At 40.4% G+C, this 19,601-nt stretch overlaps 1 protein-coding gene across 2 annotated transcripts in view; it reads right to left on the bottom strand.

Moving 5' to 3' along the window:
• arhgef39 (Rho guanine nucleotide exchange factor (GEF) 39) overlaps positions 1–10,409 on the bottom strand; it is a 57,643-nt gene extending 47,234 nt beyond the window's left edge. For both annotated transcript variants that reach the window (XM_079294998.1, XM_079294999.1), the window contains exons 1-3: positions 10,385–10,409; positions 7,965–8,136; positions 6,666–6,760 (exon numbers count right to left, since the gene is read on the bottom strand). In XM_079294998.1, the coding sequence (XP_079151124.1) occupies positions 6,666–6,760; positions 7,965–8,114 (245 nt within the window). In that variant the 5' untranslated portion in view covers positions 8,115–8,136; positions 10,385–10,409. The remainder of the gene's footprint in view (positions 1–6,665; positions 6,761–7,964; positions 8,137–10,384) is intronic.
• Between the last annotated feature and the right edge of the window lie 9,192 nt (positions 10,410–19,601).

The raw sequence follows: 19,601 nt of genomic DNA, 5'->3' as shown, positions 1-19,601 counted from the left end.
TCCAAGCACCATTTCTTAAACGGAGGGCTTTCCATTATGTTTCAACCATTGAGTCAATAAGGGGCTCATAATGAAGATGTATGGGAACTGCGGAACCATTTATTCAATACATCAGACTGTGTAATTCATACTTCAATCTTCATTGTAGCACTCTCAACAGTGTGCGGAGGATGAGAGCCTGAGGAGAAGCCACACCACTCATTATTTAGTGAGGAAATGGAACTCCCGATCAAACCACGCACTCCGCACTTTGTCAAGCTGTGCAGGAGGCTTGGGCGGTATCGAGGCATTATGGTATACAATGGTATTTAGAACTAGAAAATGCATTTCCGGCTGAAAATGCGTTGGAATGCTGAAATTTGAAATTAATTGCAAAAACATTGCTGAAAATAGATATCCAATTTTTTTTAAATTGCAAAAAGCTTAATAATTCAAAAAGTTTAAAGAGTCCACCTATGAAAAGTCATATCACCCCTCTCCTGAAAGAGCTAAACATTTTGATATTCTAATGGTTACGTAGTATCAGTCGTCATAGTAATAGCTGTAGTATTGGTCGTAGTATTTAATATAACAGTAGTAGTAGTAGAAGTAGTAGTAATAGTAATGGCAGTAGAAGAAGTAGCAGTAGTAGTACGAGTAGCAGTCGTACTAATAGCTGTAGTAGTATTACTACTTTTAGTAGCATGAATAGCAGTAGTAGCAGTTGTCGTATATGTAATAGTAGTGGTAGTAATAGCAGTAGTGGTAGTAATAATATTGATGGTAGCAGTAATAGCACTAGTAATAGTAGCAACAGCAAAAGTTGTAGTAGAAGTAGTAGCAGCAGTAGTAATACTAGAAATATTAGCAGCAGTAGTAGTGTCGCAGTATTAGTAAGAGCATTCATTATTTCAACAAAAAAGCCGAATTTTGAGCTTAATATTTACATACAGTTAATCCATGGGGCTTTTATTTTGAAAGGGTGGGGCTGGGTGGGGGGGGAGGGAGGGGGAGAGGAGACATAATCATAATGTTTGACACACATAAACAGAGGTTATTATATGACAGTTAGTTCAGTTAGAATTCACTCTCTGGGGCTTTTATTTTGAAATGGGGTGTGGGGGAGAAGGGGAGAGGAGACAGAATCATAATGTTAGATAAACACAAACCGGTTAAATGACAGGCTCATCACAAACATTTCAGTTAGGATTCATTCTGTGGGGCTTTTATTTTAAAATGGCGTGTGTGTGTGTGGGGGGGGGGGTGGAGGCGGGGGGAAAGACTTCTAAAGATCCCTAAGACCTGAATGACTGTATGAGAGACACAGAGACAGAGAGAGAGAGAGAGAGAGAGAGAGAGAGAGAGAGAGAGAGAGAGAGAGAGAGAGAGAGAGAGAGAGACAGAGACAGAGAGACAGAGACAGAGACAGAGAGAGAGAGAGAGAGAGAGAGAGGAGTATATGTGCGTGTGTGTGTCTGTGAGTCTGTGTGTTTATCAACATCACTAATTGGCTCAATCGCGAACACCTGTGTGCCTGAAGCCATTTCATGGAGATAAAACAGGGAAACGCCTCTCAAACAAATCCTCAAAACTCCCATAACCGTACCTCCTATTGCTCCGATATTAATAATTGAGAGGGAGGATGAGTTGAAGAACAGATCCTATACAAATTGTGTCTGTAGTGTAAAAAATGTGGCTTAATTGGCGATCTACAAATGGGGTACCGTGTTCTGTGGAAGATGTTTTTGAAGCAAAATTTAACATTGGTCTCTATGGAGCAGAAAGTTGGTTTTCCTCTCAATTAACGGCTTCTGTGTCAAATGTGGAAATCTGTGGGATTGCACAGTCATTTTTCTACGACAAGGACAATATTAGCTACTCTTACATCCAGAAATTATGCATGAAGAGTGAAGATTGTGGACACAGTGGCAAAACACAAATGTTTTTTTCACAAGAATCTCAAGCTGCTCTTCACTCTAGCGGTGACATCATGCACTCTAAGCTGCGCAACACACACCCATTATAAAGTCAGAAAAGGGCTGAACAATCATAAAAGTTTAATTGCTGCAGTTCAAAAAGTTTAAAAGATATCGGGAAGCTGAATTACGCGGCAACATTTTAAAGTTGAAATGGTGTCTGTAGCTGAAAGTATGAGGAAGTTGAAGGATTTGAAAGTTGAAGAACTTTAAGAAGATTTGAAATCTTCTCCATAGAAACCCATTAAAAAGAAGTTGCAAAAAGCATAATTCAAAAAGTTGAAAGATTACAAATATGAAGTCATATCACCCCTCTCCTGAAAGAGCTGAACATTTTTTGAAGTAGCAGTAGTAGTAGTAGTACTAGTAGCAGTCGTACTAATAGCTGTAGTAGTACTGGTTATTAGTACTGGTAGTAGCAGGAATATCAGTATTAGCAGTTGTGGTATAAGTAATAATAGTAGTGGTAGTGGTAGTAATAGCAGTAGTGGTAGTAATAATATTCATGGTAGCAGTAATAGCAGTAGCAGTAGTAGTAATAGTAGCAACAGCAAAAGTTGAAGTAGTAGTAGTTGTAGTAGTAGTAATACTAGAAATATTAGCAGTAGTCGTCGTTGTCGCAGTATTAGTAAGAGCATTCATTATTTCAACAAAAAAGCCAAATTTTGAGCTCAACGTTTAAATAGTTCATCCATGGGGCTTTTATTTTGAAAGGGTGGGACTGGGTGGGGGAGGGAGGGGGGAGAGGAGACATAATCATCATGTTTGACACACATAAACAGAGGTTATTAAATGACAGGCTTCATCACATTGGGAAGGGGAGAGAATCATGATGTTAGATAAACACAAACCGGTTATCAAATGACAGGCTCATCACAAGCATTTCAGTTAGGATTCATTCTGTGGGGCTTAAAATGGTGTGTGTGTGTGGGGGGGGGGGTGGGGGTGGAGGAGGGGGGAAAGACCTCTAAAGATCCCTAAGACCTGAATGACTGTATGAGAGAGAGACACACAGAGGGGGGAAAGACCTCTAAAGATCCCTAAGACCTGAATGACTGTATGAGAGAGAGACACACACAGAGCGAGGGAGGGAGAGGAGTGTATGTGCGCGTGTGTCTGTGAGTTTATAAACATCACTAATTGGCTCAATCGCGAACACCTGTGTGCCTGAAGCCATTTCATGGAGATAAAACAGGGAAACACCTCTCAAACAAATCCTCAAAACTCCCATAACCGTACCTCCTATTGCTCCGATATTAATAATTGAGAGGAAGGATGAGTTGAAGAACAGATCCTATAAAAATTGTGTCTGTAGAAACAGGATAACAATAGTTGGAATGCTTAACAGCATTCCAACAAATACCGAAGGTATGATGGTCAATACTGTCAGAACAGACGTTCCTCTTTCTATCATACAGATACGGAGATGCTGCATCAGGGTTTAAGTTGACCTCCCGTCGGGACAAAGTATCTGGGATGATGTCTTTAGAACTAAAATGTGGGACAGTTTAGATTTAAGTTATGGGCCCTGCAAGTGCAGCAAACTCTTCTCATCCTACCAGGTGGGGTCCCTGCAGACCACAGAGGTATACTATTGTTTTCCTTTGTTCGTGAGGGAGGTATACTTTTTGTCACATCTCAAAGGAGATTTATTCCATCAATTGAATTTTTCTTGATATTTGTTTTATGTTCTGTAATTAGTCCTTTTAAAATAATCATTTCAAATGCCAATGTACTGGGGGTTTCCAGTCAAAAGCACCAAATAGATAGGATGTTCGCTGTGAGTCCTAATGTAAAGAATCACACACCATCAGGGGGTTGGGACATTTTGAAGGAGACTTGCAAAGATGCGGGTAACATGTCAGGCTGGTCTCGACCAATTCTCATAGCTATATCTACGAAAAATGATGTTCCGTAGTTTGTAGATATCCTACAAAATGTTTAGTATGTTATCTACGTAATCTAGAATGAGGACCTATAAAGACCGCTTAATAACACACACACACACACACACACACCCCCCCCTCTTTTCGATAGTCTTTTTGTAGGATATCATACAAACCGGTGTGAGGATACGTTGCTGTATATACAAATGTCATACATTTGACATTAATTATATAACTACTAATGTTTTGTGGTATTTAGTGCTTATGTGTGACAGTGAGTTTGAAGTAGCTTCATACTGTAGCTGTAAACATAGCAGTGCAGAGTGTGTACAGTTCATTTGTAGGTGAATAAATGCAACAGCCCCTTAAGCGTTGGTAGAAACACTTCAGAGGCTGTTTCTGAATGAGCAACACTCAAATCCAGTGAGAAAGGATCAAGGCTTCAATCTCAACACCATGAAACAAAAATATCAGTTTTGATATCAACAAAAATCCATCATGAGCCTTGTTTCTCTACAGGTTACAGGAGCGGAGTCCAGTGCCTCAGCGCCAACACATGTACCAACTTCAAACAGCTAGCAATTATGTATTTAAGCAAACATTTTGAAGTCTTTCAAGTAGAGCTTGGAGATTTTAGTTTCCCAGTGCCGTGACAGTAAGATCAATGTGAGGCCAGCCACGGTGGTGAGATCAACTCCCACCATCTCTGACCTCCATCTGGCCACGCTGCCCTCTGAGACCTTCAGCAGCAGCTCAGCTAGGCAACAAGCAGGCAGCACGTTTATGGTCACAATAACACCCTTCACTTGTGATATCGCTCGGCGTAATTGTTGGAATGCTGTTAAGCATTCCAACTATTGTTATCCTGTTTCTTTATTCAACTTCTATTTCTTCCGTCGCACCTCTTCTCCTCCATTTTTTAAGCTACAGAAACCATTCAACTATTAAAATGTTCAGCTCTTTCACTTCAGCTCATCTCTGCTATGACTTTTTCTATTTCTAACCTTTAAACCTTTTGAATTATTAAGCTTTTTGCAGTTTTTTTTAATGGGTTTCTATGGAGAAGATTTTCAAATCCTCTTAAACTTCTTCAACTTTCAAATCCTTCAACTTCCTCACTGTGTCCACAATCTTCACTCTTCATGCATAATTTCTGGATGTAAGAGTAGCTAATATTGTCCTTGTCGTAGAAAAGTGACTGTGGAATCCCACAGATTTACACATTTGACACAGAAGCCGTTAATTGAGAGGAAAACCAACTTTCTGCTCCATAGAGACCAATGTTAAATTTTGCTTCAAAAACATCTTCCACAGAACACGGTACCCCATTTCTAGATTGCCAGTTAAGCCACATTTTTTACACTACAGACAAGATTTTTACAAGATCTGTTTCTCAAGTCATCCTCCCTCTCAATTATTAATATCGGAGCAATAGGAGCTACGGTTATGGGAGTTTTGATGATTTGTTTGAGAGGTGTTTCCCTGTTTTATCTCCATGAAATGGCTTCAGGCACACAGGTGTTTGCGATTGAGCCAATTAGTGATGTTGATAAACACACAGACTCACAGACACACGCGCACATACACTCCTCTCCCTCTCTCTGTGTCTCTCTCATACAGTCTTTCAGGTCTTAGGGATCTTTAGAGGTCTTTCCCCCCTCCTCCACCCCCCCCCCCCACACACACACACGCCATTTTAAAATAAAAGCCCCAGAGAGTGAATTCTAACTGAACTGCTTGTGATGAAGCCTGTCATTTAATAACCTCTGTTTATGTGTCAGACATGCTGATTATGTCTCCTCTCCCCCTCCGTCCCCCACCCAGTCCCACCCTTTCAAAATAAAAGCCACATGGATAAACTGTATTTAAACGTTTAGCTCAAAATTTGGCTTTTTTGTTGAAATAATGAATGCTCTTACAAATACTGCAACAACTACTACTACTGCTAATATTTCAAGTATTACTACTACTACTAATTCAACTTTTGCAACTATTACTTCTACTGCTACCAAGAATATTATTACTACCACTACTGCTATTACTACCACTACCATTATTACTTATACCACAACTGCTAACACTCCTATTCCTGCTACTACCAGTTCTAATACTACTACAGCTATTAGTACGACTGCTACTACGACTACTACTTCAAAAACTGACTTTACTATTACTACTACTACTTATTATACTACTACTACTGTTATATAAAATACTACGACCACTACTACAGCTATTACTACTGATACTACTACTTCTACTACTTCTTCTAATTACTAATACTTCGACGACAACTTCTACTACTACTGCTACTACAAATATCACCACTGCTACAACTAGTACTTATTCAAATGCTACTCATACTTATACTGCTAATAATACTTCTACTACTACAACAAATATCACTACTGCTGGAATTCTTTTAAGCTACAGAAACTGTTCGAATATCAAAATGTTCAGCTCTTTCAGGAGAGGGGTGATATAACTTCATATTTGTAATCTTTCAACTTTTTGAATTATTAAGCTTTTTGCAATTTTTTTATTTATTTTTTTTAATTGGATATCTATTTTCAGCAATGTTTTTGAGATTCATTTCAGCTTTCAGCATTCCAACGCATTTTCAGCAGGAAATGCATTTTCTAGTTAAAGCTAATATGCATGATTGTATCCACCAACACAACATCATTGACTCCTGTTAATGGTGACGATAAGGGCTGTGCTTTGGTAGAGTTTATCGAGACCGTATTCGAAAGCAAGAGACAGACCACCAATCCTCATCCCAATAGCCCGTAGATATTCTGTAAATTATTCAGAGGATACTTACTGGTTTACTGAATGAATGGCTTTAATTGAACTGAAGATGCCTTCTCTAATGTCCTGCTTCAGCGTTCCTTTGGCCTTTAAGATCTCCACAAAGTACTGTGACAAACAAGAGAGCAGAGGGAGACACAACCATGGTATTTCTCAGCATGTGTATTAATAAGCTAGAAGTGAGCTTGTCTCTGATTGGATATGCTTATGATGAAATACTTTATGATAAGGACACGCTTTCACTGATGAGAGAGAGCAAATGTCACACCAATATACAGCAACTTAGAGGTTAGCAGTCTCTTTCCCTACAGTCCAGGCTGCCTGGTAACATAACATGGTGCTGTATATCTGCATGGCTCACACCAAGGACAAGTATAGAGGCACTCACAATAAAGAGACAGCTGTGCCGGTCTCAAGTCATTTGAAGTGAAAATGGGATTAGCAAATTGAATGTGCATTAGGCCTAAAATGACTCCTAATTGGAGTGAACGGGTGGAGGGTAAGTAATTGCATAGAAATGAGGCTGCAGTGGTGGGTGAAGAAGTGTGTTCTCTCCGCGGGGAGGAGGAGCACCATGAATACTACCTGGAGTCTGTTCATATGTACGCCACAGTACGGTGCTTTAAAGGAGCAGTGGCACATACTCTACAGTGTTGTCTCCATGTTAGAAATGTTGCGTCTGAGAAGTTTGACATGGAGACATTGTCTTTTTTCACTGCATATTTTATGTACAGTATTATGCACCAAACTTACAAGGACATTTATATGTTCTTCCCTGTGTTGGTATGTAGCAGGCAGATAGTTTTGGTTTTGTGTGTTCTGGTTTTGAGATCCATCTGAGATGCATGTCTCCACCCCAATACAATGCAATTTATTTTTCACTGTGAAAACAATTTCTGTCTTCATTTATTATGCAGATTACCATCTAATTGACATTTGTACATTTATTAATATAAAGTAATGAAAGAAACAGCTTTGCAACGTGATTGTTCACCCTGATAAACAGAGAGGGGCCATGAATGGAACAGAGAGGGGCCATGAATGGAACATTGGGATTGAAGAGGACAGGAGAGCTCAGCGAGGGACAGATGAGGAGAGAGGAGGCCAGGAGAAGGAAGTGTACAGGTGAGGAAAGCAGGAGAGGAGAGAAAGACGGGACAAAATAACAAAATACGACTTCCAAATACAGGAAGTCTGGATGGGACCCAACCTGGGTTCAAGCATTGGTTGTACTATACTTCAAATGGTATATTTGGAGTTCTCAACTCTATTCCTTCATAGTTAAGGAGAGTGGTGCGTGTCTGGTACATACAGTGGTGACCAGCTCCAGCTGTTGGCAGTAGCGTTGTTCTGTCAGCACCAACTCTCTGGCTGTTCGGCTGCGTTTCCTCTCCCAGCGGTCCCTCTGCTCCTGGATACTGGTGCCCCCGAGGGGCCCGGACGGACCAGAGGAGAAACTCATGGTCCCGGTGAGCAGGAGTACACTGCAGAGACACAAGCAAGACATCAGAGCTGGCCAGGTTCACAGACAGATAAACAGAACATTATGCCATATACCAATGGATGTACTGTCCAAGCCCGAAGCTTACCAACAAAGCAACACAACCAGTCGTGTGATATTTACTGTTATAAAGTTTTCATGCAAATGAGTACCCTATATCTTTGTCTTTATTGCTATTTGATAAGAGGTTAGTCTGAGGCATTGCAAAGCTTTAATACTGCATCGAGCTGAAACCACCATGATGCACAGTGGCCACGAGGGATTTTGATAGCTGCCAAGTTGACTATTCTGTGAAACCACTACAATCCACTACGTGTCAGATATACAATCTGTTTATCCGTTGTTAATAACTAAATGAGAACCGCCTCCTAATTAGCCAGTTACTCTGAGATATGAACATATCACTTATAAAGTCATTTTGCCCCTGCAGGACACTGAACACCAGCTGACCGAGCCAATCAGAGACAAGTATTACCTGCCTGTTCCCCTCTTTTTAATTTAAGGTCAACTAACAAAGTAAAGGAACACTGATGACTTGATTAGAAGTGAAAGAATCGGTCTGAAAACTGGTCAAATTGAAATAATTAATCACATGAGTTATTAATCTAATATAAACTACTGGCAGGCTGCAGCTCCTCAAATGTGAGAATTCACTAAATGATTGAATACATCCAAATGTTTGGACTATTGGATAGCAATTTAAAGATCTGGTAACATTCACGTACACAACACTATAGTCACAAACAGTGTTACTGGCTGGTCCCTATTGCTGCAAAATAAAAGTCAATCTCTCTCAAACACTGGTCTGCCCCTTAACCAGCTGACCTCCAGCCATGGACAGCAGTGTCCCCCCTGCACTCCCTCATTAGTGTCATCTGCTTTGTATTAGCAGAGCGAGCAGTGGGCAGAGAGCAGCGCTTCAGCAGCAATTAACGCGAGTACTGTCCCCGAGGAGCCCAGCGCTGTAAACAAGAGGGCCTGATCAATGCTAACCAGGGTACAGCTCTCCCAGAGGGAGCCTCACATTGTGAGCCTCCTGTGACTGGATGATGAGCTCAACTACAGCACCATCCAACAATGCACCTGTGCAGTTTACCATGACGCCTGCTCCAACACCTCTGTGTGCACCTCAATGCAACTAGACAGCTTTTGTTCAACTTGTTTCAATGTTATAGCGTGGTTAGATAAGACACACAGTTCATAGTAGGCTGATATAGGGCCATCTGATGTCAACACGCAGTGTGTTTTAAGATGACACAACTAAAATACATTTTTCAAACTCGGCTCCACCACAAGAAACATCTACTAAGAATCGACACAGTCAGATGTGTGGTAACTGGACTCATCTGTTAATAGCTGTTGAAACTGAAACTAAAAGTGCTCAGAAAAATAGGAATGTCCACATTTACAATTCCACAACGACTCGGCAAACTCCAACAGCTGAGGAAGATAGTTTGATATGATCGAAAACATACAGTTACGAAATGGACCTTGGGGGGGGGGGGGGGGGGGAGACACTGGGGAGTTAACTACTGTAGATATAAAGCTAAGCATGAATTAGCAACTTAAGATCCTATTTTGATTCATATTTATTTTAAATTGATGAAGTAATATGTGATTTAACAGCGCAAATTATGACCCAGTTGCAATGTCCCTACCACCAAAATGACATGAAAAATCTCAGATGAATGGTCAGGTCCACATATATTCATAGCAGCTATAAATGTCTCAGTCAGAGACTGAACTTCTTAATAAGATGGAAATGCAACAGCTGAAATCCAGGTGAGAAGATCAATTAATCAGGGGCTTATCAAGTTTTATAACGAGCACATCCGGGTGTGTGGTGACGTGTTAACAGATGTTCCTGACATGAGTTATGGTAAATCCCGAGATATAAAATAGTCGCATAAAACGCAAGGCTACGTAACTGAGCCAGTTTCAGGTTACTACAGTTTTCTGAAATATTTATTTTATTTGTCAAACTCAGCCCCTTCATACTACAGCTGAGACATAAAAGGATACAACGTGATTGTATCTAACGTCGACACCACCTTTTGTCGAAAGGGGAGTAACGCTTCCTAAGAGGATGCGATATGTAACATTTTCAACAAGAAGCTAACATTATTCGTTTCAGTAATCTAACGCTGCTTCGTGTGCGAAACAACCCGCCATATCAACACAACATGTCTACGTGGCTTATACACGGTATGCAGAAGTACGAAGAGGCTTACCTTCAGGTAACGTACAACTTTTGATTCAAGGCGCTCTTTTTGGTTTGAGCTTCCTACTTCCGGTATGTGATGTTGACGCGCATGCCGATTGGCTGGTCCGCAAAGAGACAACAGGAAGTACCTCCCGCTCTGTGCGCACAGCTGGACTGACGCTGTATCAGCTCCACCCTGAACCTCACGTGACATGCTTCTTCCACTCAATGGAAAGACTGATATTTGAAATAAACCATGTTACATTTCCTTTTCCCCCAGTATGATTTAAAGACATAACTATTAGAGAGTGTAGAAGTATGTAATGTGTGTAACAGTACACAAATTCATCTTCATTATAACATATAGAATAATTATAAAAGATGTTACATCATATTTACCCTGTTAAGCAACTATGTTCCAAAAAGTGAAACATGTTTATTTCTGGTTGATATGCAGAGCTTTAGTCAAAAGAAAACTACTGTTATAATATATTTGATGTGATGTTGGTGTCAAAGTATTCAGTCCCACAATTCAGTTGCTGGTCATTCTGGGTATAGCGACCGATCTAAATGTTATTTTACCATCAAAATCCCTTATCATGTGAGTTGATGTTGCGCTTTAGTGGTGGATATACCTAACAAACTATACTAGAAAGAGTATATTAGAAAGAGTAAACCCGTTAGCGAGCTGCAGCTATAGGGGCCACGAGATCTGGTAATCCAGCTTTGCTTTTTACTGAGGCTCGAATATGCTGCTGACAGGAACACCACGTAATATCAATGCTATTTGTAGCTTAAAACGGTTGAGTGAACTTTTGGTAGTCTTGTTTTCTTTCTCGAAACCTCCTTTAACTAATTTTCAAAGCTTCAGTCGATGTTACTGTGAAGTTGTATCTTTGTACTTAAAGATACAACTGCACTGGCAACAAGTGGTGAGAGAGAGTGCACTGGCTGATATGAAGAAAGCACAGCTCAGCAGTTTGGTGCTCATTATGAGATAAAAGTGATGCCCTCAGTAATCAGGCCATGACGCAGGAGGCTATAGCATGAAATCCATAAGGACGGTGAACTTTCAAGTGAAAGAAAAATGAAAATAGGATTTATTTATAAATAGGATGTGAGCACATCAGGCTGTAGTTCACTATTGCCTGCAGCTCCACAGAGCAGCGAGAACACTGACATCTAGTGCTGATAGAGGCCAAGTCCTGCTGCAAGTCGGGGGGTTGGGGAGAACATCTCGACTGTACACATAGTGGATATCTCTGTATCTCAGTGGTGCCAAGTTGTTTAGTGTCAAACCAGTTGTATGCATGACATGCAGCAGTGACATGTGTTGCCCACTGTTGGCACTGTTAGGACTGTTAGCACTGTTAGCTGCAAATATCATGTCAAGTGCATATTTTTAAAGGTCTATGACAGTGATTGTCCTTTTAAAAAAGTATGATAGGTACTATGCAAATACATGAATACAATTCTGAGGGATGTACTTTCCTTGAGAGTTTCTATTGTCTGCAGCGCTACACCTCCTTTTACTGTACTAAACCGCTACCATTCAGTGGGAAATATTGTACCACTTATTTCACTACGTTTATTTCACAACTTTACAAATTCTGATTATGAAAACAATATAAAATGAACAAATGAATTATGATGTTTCATTATAGATTAAGCAATCCAACAGTGTAAAAGTAGTTCAATTGAGCTCCACCTTCATTTACTGCAACATTAAAGTGATGAACACATGAATGCATTATAATTGTAATGCAATTACACAATATATATAATTCTCATGGGGCACATTTCTCATAATAAGAGACACTTCAAGTCTATTTTAATGCTCATATTTCACTACTTTTGAAGATTCAGGATGTCATCACATATGAATAAAATCTCTGCTGTAAGAATGCAATATGATCTGCCTTTTGCCATCCTTCACTGGGTGATTCAAATTGTATGTGATTTAATTTCATTTGTCAATTAATTACATATGGCTTTTGTGAAAATCAGTCCCTCCCCACTTGCTATTTTTCTCAGGTGATTTTCCACATGTGCATTCTCTGTATCTGACTTAAAGTGAAGCAGAAGTAGTGATGGCCTCCTCCCAGCAGCTCTCTGCACGGCGTCCATGTTCTGCAGGTAGCGTGGCAGAGTCCAAGGAGACTGAGGCAAAACTCTGCAAATTGCTGAACATATAAAATTAATTTTTAATGAGAGGATTATTAAAATGCATGATATTGGTGGGTCCTCTCTTTATTGTTTTCAATTGTATTGTGTTTCCAGTACATTTGGTATTATAATAATTGGCCCCAAAACAGACCGGTGCAAATGAGTCCTCTTTTGCCTCGAGGCTATGGAGACATGAACAGTACAGGAGACCGGAGACAAAGGGTCCTTCTTTTTCTTTTACCTGAGGATAGGAAAATAAAAAAGTGAAAGCGTCAATAATCTACACAAGTGGAGGAGCTCTCCCAAGGTTCCGCAGCCCTTCGGTGTTTTATTCATACCAGCTATTGCCAGAGGACTCATAATTGACCTCTGCACTTTGTAAAAAAAACTTCATGAGATGAAAGAATGTGATGTTTTGTCATTCAACTTTTGAATCCCCCTCTCCCAAATCCAATTGCATTGAATTGCAACTCATGAATTATTCAACAAATAGGAGGCAAGGCTAGCTGCTGGAAGATGTTATATGAAACAAGGTTGCAAGACCAGATATCAAATGAGATGGCTCTAAAAGAAATAGAGAAAATACAAAATAAAATCCACAACAACAAATAAAAGTCACATTAAAATAAATAGGAGCACTGTTGGACAGAAATCCTGCAAATATCACTGTCAAATTGCACTTTTTTCCACAGGATGCTGCCACTTAATGTGAAACAATCTCTTAAGTGTTTATTGATGTGGAATCCCATTATCTACCTCTGCTGAAGGGGGCAACGGCTTCATTTATGTTGTAATGCTTCAGCACCGCCTCTTCACTAACTTCTGAGTTGTGATTAACAATGTTTTTGTCAAATGGTAATCATGGCGTCAAGTGTTGACACTTGAGTCATGCTTCTGGGCGGCTGTCAAGTACATAATCGTATCAGTTAAACTGAAGGGGAGACGCCCCAGGAGAAAGGGTGAGAGATGTCACTCGATATCACCATGAAACTTCCCCTGTTCATTACTTTCATTAAGACAATGCATTTTTTGTATTACAAGTTTTCTAAACTTGTAATTGTGCAATTGAGGCTTAATGTGATGCTAAATCTACAGACGCAAGTAGACAAAGTAGTAAAATAGTAGAGTAAATATTTAGATAAAGGCATTAGCATTGACAATAAATTACAAGATTTTGAATTTGAAAGAATTCCCAAAATGTAAAAACATACAAACATAAAATATATGTTTTTATTTTATTATAATAATAATGTTTTTTTAGAGTCGTTAAAGAGCAAATAGCAGCAATGTCTATTGTTGGTTGAAGCTCTCAGGCAGCCTTTGGAACCTTGCACTCCACACCTGCTGCTTTGTGTTCAGTGGAACGGTGAGCTCATTAAAGTGAAATGACCGTTTGGCCTTGGGAAAGAAAAAACGATCACTTAGAAACAAACAGCTGTACAAAACTAAGTGACACTGGAGTGGTGGAGGAACATCAAAACAGCTGCGTGTTTGCAAAACCCAGCGGTTTTCATGGATAATGATGAACTGTCATGCCAATTACTGAAAGCACTGGATGCCAGGGCTTTCTGAAGAGTGTCAATGAGGTCTGCTGCTAATTGATGGTCAGGGACACTAAACTTGCTCAAAAGCTGTTGCTCAAGCATCAAACTGCAAAATGGGAGTGCATTGAATTGTTGGACAGATGAGGTCCAAGGCCCTGTTTGTGCTCTGCTCCTATGAATGAGCGTCACAGTCACACCAAGCTGAGAGATGTGGTCGAGGGTGAGCACAGAAAAGGGGCATTTCCATCCTAACATCGTCAGAAGATACTGATAATGTTACAAAGCTACAACTCCCGACTGTCACATCATTGACTGTATGTAGGGGACCTGCTGACTCAGCATTGGTTTGTGGTCTTGACTTCTTGGCTTTCACTAGCTTGTTTGTTTGCAACCAGAAGTGACACGAGAGGTTGGAGCTGAACAAGACATTTTTAATGAGACGACATTTTTACAATTTACTTTCATGAATGGAAAACACTGAAAGGGTTAAAGGGCACAAATGAAAACCCCCAATATTAAAAAACTCATAATATAGTTATGAACTAAAACTATTAGTTATAAAACTAATAATAACATTAGTTGTTTAAATGCTTTGGGGGCCTTTTGTAAGTTGTAAGTTATTTCACAATGATTTCATATCTAGACATCATAATACATCTACAGTTGTTTGGGGTCCTTTTAGTTGGGGCCCCCAGGTCCAGGCTGCACACCTTGTTGTAAAGTCTGCCCCTGCTACCTTTAAACCTTTAAACATAAAGTCAAGAGAGGCGACGAATGGTTCTAAGCTTCTAAGCTCCTGAAGAGGTTAGCATGCTGCAACAGCACCACTTCTGTCAGAAATGAGGAGTGTTCTTCATTGAAGAAGAGCAAAGAACGACACTGCAGGCTTCTCTCCATGGACAAGATGTTTTTGCTTTTCTCCCGACTCGCTTCGCCGAGAGTTTGATGGACAGATGGTTCATGCAGTACAGTTTGCCATTTGAAAGAATTCATTCAAAATGTTTTCACACACAGCTACAAAACCTTTGACCCTATTTCGTTTCCAAACATTCCATGTTTCACATGTATACAAGCACAATAAGTCTCACATGGTTTCATGTCAATAACAGTTTGAGACCCAAAGAGGAAAAAGGAAAATATCAAAGTTTAGAAAAAATTCTGAAATATTGTGTTTAGCAGAAGAAAAGAAAGCCTCAATTAAGCCCTCACCCTTCCCTCGGTATAAAGAGAAGCAGCAGTCGCCTTAAGGTCCTGTCTATTTCACTTTATATTCATCTGTTCATCAACTTAGGACACACTAATCACCACACAGTGAACCTGAGGTTAGAGGAACCATACCCGCTCAAACCAGGTAATCATACACGTCAAAGCTGTAGTGACAGCTTTACCCTCAGAACGCTTAAAAGTCATACAAATTAAAAACCTCTCACTGAGTGAAAGTGGACTAAAATAATCAAATGACTTAAATGTGACAACACTAATATACATTTGTGTCAAAAGACGAAATGAGACGACAGAGGGAGCATTGGATTGTGGAGGTTCACTCTTACCTTGAATGGTCTAGTCCACATAGAGTCACACTATCAATACTGAGAGTCCACAAACCTTAGCACAGCCTTAGTTTTAGTACTCTTTGATCTCATACTCTCCTGAGGTACACTTTGCTTTATTTTCAAATCCAATCCTTTTTTAATTTCATTCTTTACAAAGGGAGCCTGAGTTTTCTGTTATTGCTTATTTCCTCCACACATTATTAGTATTATTCCAGATGTATTGTGGTTTCCATGATTCAGCTGTCTTCAAATTAATCCAACAATGGACATGAACATTATCTCACATTTCATGCTGACATACAGTATACAACAACCTTTTTTTTTGCTTTATAAACACACCCCTTGCACACAACCCTTCTGCAGGACATGGTCAGACCACATGTTTTACGAACTAGGTATTGTCTAGATCCTCTTTAACACTGGGATGACCTTTCCAAGCACCGCAAGGGCCAGTCCAGCAGATGGCAGTAATGCTTATGGATGCCAACCGCCATGAAACTCAACAGAAGAAGAATGAGATGGGGGGGGGGGTAATGCGTGATGTAATCGGCGGAAGACATCTTGTATTATTTTCAGGAACATGGTGGGCGAGGAGCTGCTTTTAGTTATCAAATCAGCTGCAAAATCATTGGTGTAAATGCTAAACAAGTCGCTGATTCAAATACGTCATCAGCGGAGTTTTGTGATTGGTCAACTCGCTCCACGAGAAAGAGTCCTTCAGATGGACGTAACCTTTAACGTGCTTGTTCCTGCGATGTGACTGCGATGTGACGGCATTTTGCCTGAAATGTTACGAGGTCTTGAGGTGGAAAACTTGAAATGTTCCTGAACTCGTCAAAAACTGTCTGGAGGTTAGCACAGGAAGCTAGAGCCAATAAATACCCGTGACCACTGCAGAGTGGTCACAGGTACATTCATTTTGTCTTGGGAATGAATGCGGTTTGTAACCTATCCCACTGAAGGCAAAGTCCTCTGTTAATGGGTGTCAGTGGGCTTTTTGTCCAGTGGGAAAGGGGCTTTAGAAGCTGCTCTCAGAAACAATGGTGGGTGTGTCCTGATGTACAATTCAAAAACAAATCAGAAATGAGTATTTTTGAGGCCAACGGTATGAACAGAAACAGCAGTGTGACTTCATTCTAGAGTTGATACATGTTCTCTGAGTTTGGACTGAGCAAGATTCTTTAGTTTTGGAACGTCAACCTCAGCTGAAATGATGAAGGACATAATCACAGAACATTGTCATTCGTGACTCATTTGTGCTCGTTTCTGAGCTGACAGCTGAAGTCCCATCTTGAAACAATGTCATGACCGATTATGTGTTTGTCTCCACGTGTTTATAATTACGCATCAGGCTCATTCTTTGGTAGTGCTAAGGGGGCCACAGATGACAGTAATAGAGTCACTTTAAATTGAAGAATTCACTTCACGCAGAGGTTTTCAATTTAAAAGGCAATCCCAGCCGCGCTGTCTCCTGCTGCATGTGCTGTTTCAGAGGACGATAAAGAGATCTTTGTAAACACAGTATAACAATGCAACTTTTTTGTGCGAAAGATAAATAGCAAGCTATGTGATCAAAATGAAATCCTGAAGCTTGTAACAGCAAATCATTTCAATTCATCTGTAGAGCTGGACATGGATCATAAGCAAAACAATGTTGTATTCTTGTTTATTCCCATATATTATGACAAAGGGCTCCTTTTTTCCCTTCCAGTCTTTTAAGAAATGGAAAAGTGAAATGTTATTAAGTATTCTAGTATATAAAGTAAAAATAAATAATAAATAATATATATGGTTCAGTCAGGAATGTCAAAACCTGGGAAACAATGTGGACCATATCTTGGTAATGATTTCAATCTTACTTCACACGACTCCTCCCACTTCACAATGGCATTGGAGCAGAGCAAATGAAAGAAATGCAGATTAACTTCAAACTAGAGACTTTCGTGTAAAGGTACAAATGTATGTTTTATGTTAATATCACAGATTTAATGATGCTACATTTACATCCTGTGAGCTTTAATTCTTTCCGTGTTGATGGTCCTCGTGTGCAGGTGAGTTGGCCCCTCAGGCTATTTTGGCAAAGCTGTAGCTTTTTGGTTCACAGTTGTTCTGCTTCACATTTTCAATGACATCCTGTGTTAGATCCTGGGGTACTTCTGGCCCGATACGGGGCTACTTACTGACTCAGCTCTCTATTAAAAGATTGTCGAGCTGGTGTTCTTGCGAGGGAACTCGCCTGGCTCCGCTAACTGCCGTTACTCCCGACGTCTACCCTGCTTCCTCCGGTCTGAGTGCACTCGGCCGAGGGGCCACCCTGACCCCGGGCGCTCCTACCAGTCGCGTCGGTTATGGCAGCTTCCCTCTTATGGATCCGTGCTCTTGGTAAATGCCAGGTTAGGTTTTAACGGCTAGGATTACTTCTAAAACCGTAAGGGATTGTTAAGTGGATTCGGTCTCTAGGATAACCTTACAGAACTCAGTTGTTAGACATACAATGGCTTTAACTTTTTACTGCCACGAGGAACTTTTTACTACCTGAGCAAATAAATGCACTTGAAAAATTTACTTTAAATGCAGATTAGGTATTTATTGCAGGTTACATTTAGTTAGTTTGCAAGGGTTAAGCTACAGCTCACATAAAATGTTACTACACTTGATTCTTTACTTTAATTTTCTTCTCAGATTATACTCATTAGTTTTAGATGCCGATACGGCTCGGTTGGAGCTGGATCTTCAATGGTTCGGTGAAAAAGTTATTTTGGAGTTGTTAGGAGCGAAGGCCCGGCCGGACCCTCGGTCCTCCTGCTCTCACAGCGGAGTCCGTTCAACAGTCCTCAAGGCTCAGTACAAAGTCTTTCTAGGGCTGCGGTGTTCCTCCGTTGTTCAGTTGTTAAAGTCGAGCAGTGGGGAGAGGAAAATCTCCGTCTTTCAATTCTTTGTCCACGAACAGCAGTCTTCTTTCCGTGAACAGAGACGAAGTCATCGAATACTTCAGTTACGATCGTCCGTATCTTCTTCTCAGAGCGTCTGGACGGCTCGTGTAGAAATCACGTTTTGGGGCTTGCAAGCGTCTCCTTTTATCCTTGATTTGGGCTATCTGTTCCCCTCCCTTCTATTCTGAACTCATGATCCTTTCCCCCACCCTCTTTGTGTGTGCGTTTGTTTCTGGAAAGTACCAGACTTTTCCCTCTTGTGTGTGTAAGTCATTTCTTGCAACAGAATTCCAAGTCCCATGTCAGGAACAGATGTTTTCCTGACTTACGCCCAAAACATCTGTTCCTGACTCACTCGGTCTGCTGACACACCATGACAAACACTTTTTCCACATCTCAGCTCCGGTACACAGAACATTATTATAATCAGTTTTTACATTTGTTAAATCACTCTATGCATTAAACATTTGTTATATAATGATCATAAACCTTATCTTTCGATTATACTTTAACTATTGATTTCTGAGTATATGCTTCGTGCTTTTATATCCTGTCTTTCCCCTGAACGTGTATGCATGTATCCAATGCGGCTTTCTCTGTGAGCTCAACTCTTCTTGACACCTGCGATCATCCACACATAAATATATTGTGGAATAAAGTTGAGCAGATATTAAAAGTAGCCGGCACTCCTACAAACCAGGCAAACATTGGGCTTCTCTCTGTTATCAGCTGAGGCTAAAGTTTGGTAATGTTTGCCAGCCCAAAGTCAAAGTGACGATCATTTTGTAAGTTTCAGCAAAAGGTTCTTTTATTCATATGCAGTAAATTTGACCACCCTCTGCACAGTCACTGAACAGGCAGCATGCCACATCAGATGAAAATAAATCCGAAGTGCGAGTCTTTGTCGGGGAATCCTGTACGGTCACCGCTGACTGCTGTTTGCATCACGAGGTGCACCCCTGTCTGCCTCGCCTCAGAGTACCACCCCAAAGCTGAATCCCCCATCGGCCACAGTGCCTTTAAACTCAGCAGAAAACCTATTTACCCAC

The sequence above is a fragment of the Melanostigma gelatinosum genome, assembly GCF_949748355.1.
Source record: "Melanostigma gelatinosum genome assembly, chromosome: 22".
NCBI classification, from domain to species: Eukaryota; Metazoa; Chordata; class Actinopteri; order Perciformes; family Zoarcidae; genus Melanostigma; species Melanostigma gelatinosum.
The sequence above is the reverse complement of the archived record's forward strand: the minus strand, read 5'-3'. Positions and strand labels throughout refer to the sequence as shown.